The 13,919-nt window shown below is 43.3% G+C and overlaps 1 protein-coding gene across 1 annotated transcript in view; it reads left to right on the forward strand.

The window, feature by feature from the left end:
- ift172 (intraflagellar transport 172) overlaps positions 1 to 13,919 on the forward strand; it is a 64,271-nt gene that overhangs the window by 23,898 nt on the left and 26,454 nt on the right. The window contains exons 17-21 of the mRNA XM_034699906.1: positions 4,143 to 4,279; positions 6,759 to 6,866; positions 7,631 to 7,715; positions 11,889 to 11,981; positions 12,141 to 12,218. Coding sequence (XP_034555797.1) covers positions 4,143 to 4,279; positions 6,759 to 6,866; positions 7,631 to 7,715; positions 11,889 to 11,981; positions 12,141 to 12,218 — 501 coding nt within the window. The remainder of the gene's footprint in view (positions 1 to 4,142; positions 4,280 to 6,758; positions 6,867 to 7,630; positions 7,716 to 11,888; positions 11,982 to 12,140; positions 12,219 to 13,919) is intronic.

Consider the following 13,919-nt stretch of genomic DNA (forward strand, 5'->3'; position numbering starts at 1 on the left):
ATACATATGTACAATATGATGCAATATGATAGGTTACGATATGATTTGATTACAAAACATTTGTCTTGGACTCAAGTGTTGCTCATATTTAGCAGCTTTAACAGTAGTATTGATTGCATCTCTGAAATAAAAACCTGGTTCACCCTAAATTTCCTTACATTAAACAGTAATAAAACCGAGGTTCTCCTCGTTGGCACCAAATCCACTCTATCCAAATCCAATAGTTTCTTCTTACCATTGATAACTCCTCCGTCTCACCCTCCCCCCAGGTTAAGAGTCTGGGTGTCATCCTTGACAGCACATTATCCTTTCAATCACACATCAATAACATCACCCGGACTGCCTACTTCCATCTTCGTAACATCAATCGTCTCCGCCCCTCCCTCACCCCCCACACAGCCGCCATCCTTGTCCACAGCCTTGTCACTTCCCGTCTGGACTACTGCAACTCTCTCCTCTTCGGCCTCCCTCACAAATCCCTCCATAAACTCCAACTGGTCCAGAATTCAGCTGCCCGGATCATTACCCGAACCCCCTCCATCCACCACATCACTCCTGTCCTCCAACAGCTCCACTGGCTCCCTGTTCAGTTCCGCATTCAGTTCAAAGTCCTTCTGTTAACATACAAGACCATCCACAACCTCGCCCCCCCATCTCTGTCCGACCTCCTCCATGTTCCCACTCCCTCCCGCTCCCTCAGATCCTCTTCCTCCATACACCTGTCTGTCCCCTCCGCCCGTCTCACCACTATGGGGAGCCGAGCATTCAGCCGCTCTGCTCCCCGTCTCTGGAACTCATCGCCACCTCAACTCAGAAACACAGATTCTTTCCCCCATTTCAAATCACAACTCAAAACATATCTGTTCAAAACCGCTTACTCCGTCTGACTCCAATTGCTCTGTCATTTTGTTATTGTTTCTATTTTTTCTTACCCCTTGTTAGTTTGTATTGTTTTCATTTCTGACTCTGATTTTGTTTCCTTTAATGTGAATTTGTGTATGTATATATTTCTATCTGTGCGGTGTCCTTGAGTGCCGAGAAAGGCGCCTTTAAATAAAATGTATTATTATTATTATTATTATTGATAAAAACAAACATTCAGAGAAGCACATACGAAGAAAAACACAGACAGCACGTATTGCACATGCTCTGTATGAAGAAGCGTGTGAGTAAAAGATATTTGTGTAGCTTTCTCCACGGACATAAAGTGATGTATTTGTGACAGACAAGATGAGGTAGGCCGAGTTTATTCATACAGCACATTTAAAAGATAATATATATTGTATTGGCATTCATCACATGTGCATTACATGAACATTTAGATCTAGTTGTATTACAAAACTCCCCCTAAATATTCCCTAAGCCCAACATTTACACTCTCCACTTCTTTATCTCTCTACCCCTCCCTCCATCCCACCATAACAGTGACCAATATCTGGAATCAAAGGTCATATCAAATGAAGTCTACTAAAATGTCAAGCAGAGTAAAGAATGAAAATAAAATAGATAATGAATTCTAAATATAAATAAGTAAAAAAAAATAATTAAAGGAAAAAGGCTTAATGAGCTCAATTGGTAATAACAGTCCTCTTTCACTGTCAGGAAACCAAATATTCAGTCGTCTGGTTAAAACAAAAAACTTAAGCTCTACCAAACTTGTCAGTTTTCTTTTGCTGTGTACAGTCATGACCAAAAGTTTTGAGAATGACACAAATATTACATTTTCAAGTCTGCTGCTTCAGGGTTTTTAGGTGTTTTTGTCAGATGTTTCTATGGTCTAATGAAATACAATTAGAAGCATTTCATAAGTATCAAAAGCTTTTATTGAGAATTACACAGAATTCATGCAATAAGTCAATATTTGCAGTGTTGACCCTTCTTTTTCAAGACCTCTGCAATTCTCCCTGGCATGCTGTCAATCAACTTCTGGACCAAATCCTGACTGATGGCAGTCCATTCTTGCATAATCAATGCTTGGAGTTTGCCAGAATTTGTGGGTTTTTGATTGTCCACCCGCCTCTTGAGGATTGACCACAAGTTCTCAATGGGATTAAGATCTGGGGAGTTTCCTGGCCAAGGGCCTAAAATCTTCATGTTTTGTTCCCCGAGCCATTTTGTAATGACTTTTGCTTTATGGCAAGGTGCTCCATCATGCTGGAAAAGGCATTCTTCATCACCAAACTGCCCTTGGATGGTTGGGAGAAGTTGCTCTCGGAGGACGTTCTGGTACCATTCTTTATTCATGGCTGTGTTTTTAGGCAAGATTGTGAGAGATAAAAGTAACCCCACACATGAATGGTCTCAGGATGCTTCACTGTTGGCAAGAGACAGGACTGATGGTAGCGCTCACCTCGTCTTCTCCGAACAAGCCTTCCTCCAGATGCCCCAAACAATCGGAAAGGGGATTCATCAGAGAAAATGACTTTACCCCAGTCCTCAGCAGTCCAGTCCCTGTACCTTCTGCAGAATATCAGTCTGTCCCTGATGTTTTTACTGGAGAGAAGTGGCTTCTTTGCTGCCCTCCTTGACACCAGGCCTTCCTCCAAAAGTCTTCGCCTCACTGTGCGTGCAGATGCACTCACACCTGCCTGCTGCCATTCCTGAGCAAGCTCTGCACTGGTGGTGGCCCGATCCCGCAGCTGTAACACCTTCAGGAGACGGTCCTGGCGCTTGCTGGACTTTCTTGGGCGCCCTGGAGCCTGTTTGGCAACAATTGAACCTCTCTCCTTGAAGTTCTTGATAATTGGATAGACGGTTGACTGAGGTGCAATCTTACTCGCTGCTATAAACTTCCCTGTTAGGCCCTTTTTGTGCAATGCAATGATGGCTGCACGTGTTTCCTTGCAGGTAACCATGGCTAACAGATGAGGAACAATGGTGTCATGCACCATCTTCCTTTTAAAGTGTCCAGTCACTCAATCATGACAGATTGATCGCCAGCCTTGTCCTCATCAACACCCACACCTGTGTTAATGTGTGTGACACCTGTGTGTCATTGAAATGATGTTAGCTGGTCCTTTTGTGGCAGGGCTGAAATGCAGTGGAAATGTGTTTTTGGTGATAAAGTTCATTTTCAAGGCAAAGAGGGACTTTGCAATTAATTGCAGTTGAGCTGATCACTCCTCATAACATTCTGGAGTATATGCAAATTGTCATTATAAAAACTGAAACAGCAGACTTTGTGAAAATTAATAGTTGTGTCATTCTCAAAACTTTTGGCCATGACTGTACATTTGTTTACCAATGGAAGTGTTGTTGATCACGGGGTCCTCAGCTGTTATATGATATGTCTGAATTATTCTATTAATAATAATAAATATAATAGATATACATATAATAATACATGCAATAATAATAGTAGTATAAAATCACCATTCCTAATAATAAATATAATAAATATAAAAAGAATAATAAATACAATCCTAATAATATTGATAGAATAACCATTAATTATAATAAATTTTAAAAAAAATACAGTAGTAATAATATTAACAATAATAATAATAATAATAATAATAATAATAATAATAATAATAATAATAATAATAATACATATAGCACATTCTAGCAACAAGGCAATTCAAAGTTCCTCAACCAAGAAAATCATGACAAAATTAGTTTAAAGTCATTAAAACAAGCCAGGAAATCTTGAAGCACAGAAAAAATAATGACAGCAAAAAGAAAAGAGAAGGTTGAAATTTAATGAGACAGTTACAAAATGTAACCATAAAAGTTACAGTGCTTTGCTGTGTCATAAAAACTGGTGTTAAAATGATTTGTTAAAGTAATCAGAGGCAGCTGTCAACAAGTGAGACAAGACAACGTCTCCAGTCTGGATTTAAACGCTTATAACACACTTTAAAATGAGAACTTTACAAGATCAACTAAATTTAAATGACTTCTCTGTTCAGTTTTTAATTTTGTAAAAGTGCTCGGTGTTTTCAACTTTATGAAACACTGTTTAAAGGTTCAGAAAAACAGCTCTTAAATAAAAGTTGTGTTTTAAAAACTTCAATATTTCCCTTTGAATTGTAATGAAGTAGAAAAAGTAGCTTGAATTTGAACTTCAGTGAATGTAAGTTATATTCAGCCTCTGCAGCGTGTCCCTCTCTCTTCAATAGTTGTGTATTAATCTTCATCAGGGGGACATTGTGGATCTGGAACGAGCTGAAGGAAAGACGAACGTGGTCGTGACGGAGGGAGTCAGCACTCTGACTTACACGCTGGACGAAGGCCTCATCGAGTTCGGAACTGCTGTGGATGATGGAGATTACGACAGGTAGGTTTTCCAATCACACACTTAAAGAGGAAATCACTGTCATTATCGTGAGCTGGAACATCCATACGGCGTTTCCAACTACTTGCTGCTTTCCTGGTTGGGAGTCAGGAGTGACAGCAGGGCGAGCGGAACAGGCCAGATGTCCTTTTATCCTGCAGCTTCCTCCAGCTCTTCTCGAGGGTTTCTTCAGAGCTCCCAGGCCAGCTGGGAGATATAATCTCCTCAGTGTGTGTTGATTTCAGCACCTCTGAAATGAGTCTCCCTCATCAGATGGATAAATTGTTGCTTCTGTTCTGACCTCTCTGAGTTTGGAGGAGCAGCAGCTGAACTCTTCATAGTAACTCTGAGCTCTGTGGCACAGACTGACGTCAGCTACCATCAGGGGAAACTTACTTTTCATGTATGATATTCAGCCTTTGATAGACCGTGGATCTGCAGGACTTCAAGAGTGGTTGTTTAAAGCTGACCTCCTGGTGGCTAAGATCATGTTGCTCCTCACCAGCTTACTGTTCCTCAGTTGTGAAAGTCTTCCTGCAGCATTTCTGCCTCCCTTTATAGTGACCATAAAGTCTGTTTTAAATTCTCTGTATGCTTAGGATTCACTTTTATGCATCAAATTTTACAAAGAAGCATGAAAGCAAATAATACAAACTGAGTCATAGTAAAAAACAGCTGATGCAGAAATTGCTGGACTGTTCTGGTTTTGCCGTAGACCCTTCAGAGCTCCCATGGGTCCTTGAAAAGTCTTAAATAGTCTTGAATTAGACTGAAAAATAAAGGTCATTAAAGGTCTTTAAAGTTTCTAAAGTCAAATCACAACAACCGTTATCTGAATACTATTTCCAAACAGAGCAGGTCTAGACCGCACTCTATATGACCCAACATCAAGACAGGATCAGATCCAGTCCCATCTTCCAGACAGGACTCAGTCTGATCTCATCTTAATCCACCATGAGCAGAGCACTTTGCAGCATTTAGCAAGTTACAGTGGCAAGGACAAACTTCCTTTAACAGGCAGAAACCTCCAGCAGGACCAGACTCATGTTAGACACACATCTGCTGAGACCAAGTTGGAGAGAGGGATAGAGGGAGATGAAGAGAGAGAGAGAGATGATAGTGGGGAGACGGATAGTAGTAGTTGTAGCAGCTGGACGTCTGGCACGTCCACAGCAGCAGGAACCTACGAGACAAGGGAGCTCAGGGACTCCAGAAAGGTCTATGGTTAGTAACTTTAATGGGACAGGGAGAGTTAAAGTAAGTGACAAAGAAAGAGAGGAGAGGGAGGGAAAGACAGGATCCCAGTGCTGCAGTCTAAGCCTATAGCAGCATAACTAAGAGCTGGTCCAAGCCTGAGCTAGCTCTAAGAGAGAGAGGGATAGAGGGAGATGAAGAGAGAGAGAGATGATAGTGATGTGATGGATGTAGTAGTTGTAGCAGCTGGAGTCTGGCACGTCCACAGCTGCAGGCAGAAACCTCAAGCAGAACCAGACTCATGTTAGAGAGCCATCTGTCTCTACCAAGATTCCACAGATCCAAAAGGTTCCTCACAGGCAGTCCAAACACTTGTGCTCTGTGTGATACATAAGAATATTTACTATGGGGACTCCAATCTGATTCCACACCGGCTCTGCGAGTGTCTACTTGAGGCTGACTCCAAAAGCCAACAAGGAACCCTCTTTAGGTTCCGTGTTAAAGCGCCCATTATGTTTCCAGCCTGGTGCAACAACAGTTTCGCTCTCTGTCACTTTGCAGCATTTAGCAAGTTACAGTGGCAAGGACAAACTTCCTTTAACAGGCAGAAACCTCCAGCAGGACCAGACTCATGTTAGACACACATCTGCTGAGACCGTGTTGGAGAGAGGGATAGAGGGAGATGAAGAGAGAGAGAGATGATAGTGGGGAGACGGATAGTAGTAGTTGTAGTAGCTGGAGTCTGGGACATCCACAGTGGCAGAGATCCAGAGGAATCTACGAGACAAGGGAGCTCAGAGACTCCAGAAAGGTCTATGGTTAGTAACTTTAATGGGACAGGAAGAGTTAAAGTAAGTGATGGGCATAGAGAGGATCCCAGTGTGTCAGTCTAAGCCTATAGCAGCATAACTAAGAGCTGGTCCAAGCCTGAGCCAGCTCTAAAGTGTGTGAAACTTACATATATATACATAGTGAGTGGATTTTTTTCAGCCTCTGTGGACAAAAGTAGCATAAAGTCCAGTTTAGAGTGTCAGTAAAACAGCTTAGAGTCTGAATCTGGATCCAGTTTTACTTTTAAAAAACAGAACCAAGGTAAGATTGAATCCATGATGACGTCTTTGTCTTTGGCATCTTGTTTGATTGTGTTGTTTCATGACTCAGCATCCGTGTGTGTGTGTGTGTGTGTGTGTGTGTGTGTGTGTGTGTGTGTGTGTGTGTGTGTGTGTGTGTGTGTGTGTGTGTGTGTGTGTGTGTGTGTGTGTGTGTGTGTGTTTGTGTGTTTGCACAGAGCCACAGCATTCCTTGAGACTCTGGAGATGTCATCAGAGACTGAGGCCATGTGGAAGACACTCAGCAAGCTGGCTCTGGAGGCTCACCAGCTGCACATCGCAGAAAGGTCAGCGAGACACACACATCTACACACACACACATCTACACACACACACACACACACACACACACAACCTTGCAAGCTAATTTTCGTTTCTCTGAAGCAATTACATCCTGTATCCGTCCTGATTGTAACTGAGATTTAACTTTGGGACTGACGAGATGGGATAAAACAAGGGCACCTCATTCACCTGGAGCTACTTCACACACACACACTGACACACACTCACACACACGATCTCTGTCCCTGCCTGACCTTCCTCTCTAACTTCATTAATCTTCAAAGGCTGCTTTAATTTCCCAGTTTTCTGTCTTCAATAAGCATCTCTCTCTGTCTCTCTTTCTCTCTTTCTGCATCTTTTCCTCCGTCTGTTTAGAGAAACTTTCCTGAATCTGAATCCTCCGTCATTAATAAAACATCGACTGTTCGTTAGGCATCGGCTTCATTTGCATAAATCATGAAACCTGCGATAGAAACGGTTTTGTCTGCAGCGGGTAATGTTAATGAGAGAGAGAGAGAAGGAGAGAGAGGGAGTCTTTTCTTTCATGACTCTGATGCAACTGTTCAGAGAGCGTCTGTAATAAAGCGTCTGAATGCTAAGATGTTGCTTTCTCTTTCTCAGACGGTCGGCTAATTAGACAAAAGCTCTAATTTATCTCAGTTCATCATTAAGCGAACTTTCCTCTCAGAGCTTTGACCTGCGTGTATTCCCTCCATCCTTCACTCCGCTGAATGTTTACCCGCCTGCTGCCTCCTCTTTTGTCTTCCAGGTGTTTCGCCGCGTTGGGGGACGTCTCGACCGTTCGTTTCCTCCACCAGACGAACCAGATTGCAGACAAAGTCTCTGAAGACATGGTGTGTTTCATCTCAGGACAGTTACACAATCTTCATATTCATACTTCACACTGACTTTATAAACAGCAGGTAGAGAGGTTTCAGAGTGGGGCTGCTCTTGGTTGAGATCAGTGTGAAGGTTCGAGCAGAGCTGGGTCAATCCGTTAGCCGTTAGCTCAGTCAGACAACTCACATACCTCATTACGCTGGGGTTGAAAGTCTTGCAGCTTAAGTAGACCGCCAATTGAGATGGTCTTTGATCAGTATGAATCAGTTCCCTGCCTTGAACTAGCTTGCAGGCTCACTCCATTGATCGCTCTTTACCATAGACCAGTGGCGTCAAACTCATTTCAGTTCAGGGGCCACATACAGCCCAAGTTGATCTGAAGTGGGCCGGACCAGCAAAATCATAACATAATAATCTATAAATAACGACAACTCTACATTTTTCCCTTTGTTTTAGTGCAAAAAAGTACAAGTACATTCTGAAAATGTTCACATTTAATGAACTCTCTTTCTACAAAACCAGCTGTTGTATTTTTTGCCATGATGAGTCTCACAGTGGGCCGAATATTTTACTATCAAGCCCTGCAACCTGCTGCAAACACACCAAACACATGTTACCCATTCACCTGATACACAGAGTGTAATGTTTACTGCAAAAGAACAGATAGATTATAATAATGAAGAAGGTAAAGTTGATTATTTTGGACCCCTTAGCTCCAGCATGAACAGTTTGCTTCCTGGACAGTGTTTATGCAGGGATGTAGTGCTAGTGTAAGTAGTTAGTAGATCATCTTATAGTGCTCTAAAAAGTCTTCATGAATCTCAACCAGATTATGCAAACAGCAAGTCATCTATTTTCTCACTTTGAGAACAAATGTCCTGGAAAGAGAGCACTGTTCAGGTTCTGGTTCGCTCTGTCAGCACTACATGATTGTATGCGACCCCCAGAGGACAAATCTGAAATAGTAGTTACTTTTATTGAAAAATTGCAGTTAATGTCTTCTCTGTAATCTTTTCACTTTGCAAAGTCTTCTGCGGGCCGGATTGGAACCTCTGGCGGGCCGGTTTTGGCCCGCGGGCCGCATGTTTGACACCCCTGCCATAGACTGTATAAATAATGGACGTCACCCATCTGTTTCTGAAGCTCTGTTTTGAAGCCAATCGTCAGCGGCAGCCATATTGGAAATGCTGAACGCGACCTAACTTATGTCGAGCTAGTGTGAGGTAAAGAGGCGGGCCTTTAGCCTCCTCGCTAACAGCTACAGTGTTCCCGCCTGTCAATTGTAATGGTAAAATCCGTTCCTTTGTGGTCAACTACCGGAGACGCCCCATCTCTTGACCCCTCATCAAGACACTAGGTCCCATTGTGTTTTAAATTGTGACGTCTAGACCCTGAAACCTCCTTGATGAATACACAATCCCATCCTGGTGCAGATACCTACAACAGACAAAGGGTGTGAAAAACACCTTAGGGACCCCGCCCTGATGTAGATACCTGCAACAGACAAAGGGTGTGAAACACACCTTAGGGGGCGGTCCTCAGGTATAAATGTTCGAGCTTTCCCCATGTTCGAGGTCTTTCTTCATTCCAACCGCTCGGGTGTTGACTGACCTTTTCCTTGCAAAGAAAATAAAACCTTGTCGGCCGGCAGAAGTCTCTATTTCATTATTCACCAGAAACGGGAAGTAACGGCGAAAACTTCCACAACACAATCAAGTCAGCCATGCCCTTATTTGGGCAAAACATGTGCGTTTAATATCTTCAAAACTGCCGTGTTATGAAAAAATTCACCCCCCGTACAGTGTGTGCCGATAGAGAAATGAGCTATCCAGACTTTACTTGTTTTTTCAACCAGGCTGTAAACATGTTTATTTCTGCTGTAAGGATCGTCTCCTTTGAATGGGTGTGTGTGTGGTTTCTGGTGTTTCTGGAGCCAGCCTCAACTCAACTCAACTCAACTTTATTTATAAAGCACTTTAAAACGACCACAGCCGGAACAAAGTGCTGTACATAAATAGACAAACAACGCAGGCATCAAAACAATTAAAACACAGGATAATAAAACAATAAAAACAATAAAACAATAAATAAAAACAAACCATAAAACACTAAAACAGGAGCAGAGTCTCATGCTGGGTTGAAAGCCAAGGAATAAAAATGGTGTTTTAAGATGAGTTTTAAAAATGGACAGTGAGGAGGCTTGTCTAATGTGGAGGGGAAGCTCATTCCATCATTTTGGAGCAGCAACAGAAAAAGCTCTATCCCCTCTCAGCTTCCGTTTTGCCCTCGGTACCTCCAGGAGCAGCAGATCAGCTGACCTGAGGCACCGAGCAGGAGCGTAGGGGTGAAGGAGCTCAGAGAGGTAAGGCGGGGCCAGACCGTTTAAAGATTTAAAAACAAATAACAGAATCTTAAAATGGACTCTGAAGTTGCACAGGTAGCCAGTGGAGGGAGGCCAGGATCGGAGTAATGTGCTCCCTCTTACGTACTCCAGTTAAGAGGCGGGCAGCTGCATTTTGCACCAAGTGGCCTCAAGTGGACACTGGAGGAACTGCAGCTTTTAGCACTTCCACATCTGTTTCAATTCTCGCTTGCTCTTTATGTGGATGTTAATTACAAAAACTGTGGTGGCAGATTTCTTGCAAGTGTTTAAAACATCACAGATAGATATCCATCCATCCATCCATCTTCTTCCGCTTATCCGGGTCCGGGTCGCGGGGGCAGCAGTCTCAGCAGGGAAGCCCAGACACTCCTCTCCCCGGCCACTTCCACCAGCTCTTCTGGGAGGATACCGAGGCGCTCCCAGGCCAGCTGAGAGACATAGTCTCGCCAGCGTGTCCTGGGCCTTCCCCGTGGCCTCCTCCCAGTCGGACATGCCCGAAACACCTCCCCAGGGAGACGCCCGGGAGGCATCCTAACCAGATGCCCGAACCACCTCATCTGGCTCCTCTCGATCCGGAGGAGCAGCGGCTCTACTTTGAGCCTCTCCCGGATGTCTGAGCTCCTGACCCTATCTCTAAGGCTGAGCCCAGCCACCCTGCGGAGAAAGCTCATTTCGGCCGCTTGTATTCGCGATCTCGTTCTTTCGGTCACTACCCACAGCTCGTGACCACAGGTGAGGGTCGGAACATAGATTGACCGGTAAATTGAGAGCTTTGCCTTCTGGCTCAGCTCTCTCTTCACCACGACAGACCGGTACAGCGCCCGCATCACTGCAGACGCCGCCCCGATCCGTCTGTCAATCTCCCGCTCCCTTTTCCCCTCACTCGTGAACAAGACCCCGAGATACTTGAACTCCTCCGCCTGGGGCAAAGACTCCCACAGATAGATAGTAAGAGCTTATCTGATTCTTACCTTTGTCGCCTATCCACTGCCATCCATGCAAAACAAAAATGTCCCTCAAAGATCCTTAGAGTTCATCCTCTGTTAATTTTGACTGTTGGAAAAATCAACATTTTGGTGTTATTGCTCAAACCCAATGAACACAAAACACAGTGAAAAATTCATAGCCAGAATGTTCACCAGATACATGTATAATTCAATAAATCAGTTAACATAAATAATCCCCTCTACTTATTTTACAATAAATACATTTCATGACTTATAATCTTACCCTAAAAGACTTAAATAACAAGTTTTAATTTTATTTACTAAAATATAAAAATCCTTAAATTTATTTGAAAGGGCTTCAACAAAAACTTTTCCATTAAATACACAGAGAAAAATATTCCCATTACTGTAATACCTCTAATATCACATCTCTGATTTTAACACCTGTTCCCAACTTTTATTAAATATGCACTTTTTCTTTTTTCAATGCAGGCAGCTACAACAAAAACACAAGAACTTAACATTTAACTTACACTCCCAACATATGTGGGTCACACTGAATTACATGAGATATAAAAGAGATGAATGCAAACAGATACATGTGTGTGTTTATGTCAAAAACGCTGCAACACCTGTAGAGAAAGACAGAAAAATAAATCAAGATAAAGAAAATCAAATATAAGAGAAGTTGTAACAAAGTATGTATGATTGTAGAGAAAAATAAGAAAACAAAGGCCTACAGTACTTCTTGAAAGTTAGTAAAGCAGACATAATTCCCCCCAAAACACACACTGAGTGATCACTGGAGGTGTGTGTTTGTTCCAATCTGTGTGTTTGTGTTGTTTCTGTTTAACCAGGGAGGAGATGGGACAGAGTTTTTTGAGGTCCAAGCTCACGTGGCGATGCTGGATAAGAACTTTAAGCGGGCGGAGATGCACTACATGGAGCAGGTCAGCATCACACTTTGTTCTTCTTTAGCTTTTGATTGCTGTGTTTCAAAAAGCAATGAAACTGGATGCATCAACCTGTGCTGAAGCCAAACTTAAAGTCACGGTTACTCCAAACTTTTTTTTTCACGCTGGGTAATTTTGTCTCCCGTGGTTCTGCAGAATGCAATCGACGAAGCTATAGCGATGTACCAGGAGCTCCACATGTGGGACGACAGCATCGCCGTGGCCGAAGCGAAGGTAATAATGAACACGCTCAATTTAAAACTTCACAGCTTTGCATTTCACCCGAGGGAGATTCTGCTCCTACTTCTGCTGCTGCTGCACACTTCAGCCTTTTTTTGCTGCAGTCGTTTGTTGCTGCAGGAGATTTTTTTAGGGCTCACATTTAGAAAGAGATGTAATATCACCACTGGAAGGATGTTTGAAGACAGTCTCAGTGCTGGCTCGGCCTCTTCCACATCCTAAGGAGAAGACGCAAAGCAGATATGGTGTCACTTCTGCTCTTCTTGCAGGACTGAGTGTTTAGACTTTGAGGTATCTCTTATAAACTCCCTTTTGGACGCCACCAGACATCAAAAGTGCCATCATTTTATATCAACTTTGAGCACCTTACAAAAATGGGATCAGCCATGTATTTATGTGTGACCTCTCTCTTGTATGACACTAGAACAGGGCCTTATCATCAGCCCCATCACAGGCCGGATCAACTACAAAATACTTCTCCTCACCTTCAAATCCATACACAACCTCGCCCCTCCATATCTCTCTGACCCTCAGATCCTCCTCCCCATCCACCTCACTGTCCCCCCTGCTCGCCTTGTCACCATGGGGAGTAGAGCCTTCAGCCGCTCTGCTCCCCAGCTCTGGAACTCTCTCCCACCTGACCTCCGCAACACTGACTCACTCCCACATTTACAATCCAAACTCAAAACCCATCTGTTTAAACTGGATTACTCCATCTGACCACAACTCCTCTGTCCATTCACTTTAACATTTTTAAATTGTGTTTTATTTCCTGTTTGTTATTTAAACTCTGTCAAGAAAGGCGCCTATAAATAAAATGCATTATTATTATTATTATTATTATTATTATTAAAGCTGGGGTTGGCAGTCTCGGAAAACTAGCATGAATTTGAATGTAGCATTTCCTCATGACTCCGTCTAACCCCTCCCCCCTTCCCCTCAGAGCTCCTCCAAAACGACGCCCCCACCGCTCACATGCACGAGCGCCACTGACTTGCGACCATATGATGGTGACTGATTCAAAACCGGTCCTCACCAAAACATTCTCATAGTGAAAGTTAAAAACACAAACAAACATGGCTGCTGTTAGCACTCACAACTGTCATGCTAGCATTATCCAGTTGTACTGGTGACACGATATCAGGAGAAAAGTTATAACACATGTATAACACTGTAACAGCTCTACTGTTTGTTAAACCTGTTCAGTGTAGATGCTCTTAATTCCTACAGTGTTGACAGTCAGTGAAGGCATCAGGAGAGGTGTAGAGTGTGTGAGCGGGAGAGAGGAGAGACAAGAGGAGAAGTTTTTCATTCATTCAAATTTTGATTGTTGTTTTGTTGGTTGGCGTGGTAACGGCCGACAGTGACCGGTTATTAAAGATCAATGTGTTCATGAATCGGCTCGTCATCCCTACAGCGTACATCTACATTCTCTGTAGGACTTACTAAATGTCATTCATTCTTCTGCTTGTCAGAGCCCCGTGGTGAGAGCTTTTTAGACTCTGATCCGGACTACAGTCCTGAGCAAAGCACCTCATCAGGTCAGAGGGGACAGGCCCGAGGTCGAGCGAGAGGGGCAGTAAATAGAGTCAGGGGAAGTAGAGGCAGGAGACAGGGACTCAGAGTGCACGCCGGGGAAATGTACGCGCAGGAGGCGGGCAGAACGGCTGGACGGGATTTGAATGGTTTAAAATT

Source organism: Notolabrus celidotus, chromosome 13, assembly GCF_009762535.1.
Source record: "Notolabrus celidotus isolate fNotCel1 chromosome 13, fNotCel1.pri, whole genome shotgun sequence".
In the NCBI taxonomy this organism is placed as follows: Eukaryota; Metazoa; Chordata; class Actinopteri; order Labriformes; family Labridae; genus Notolabrus; species Notolabrus celidotus.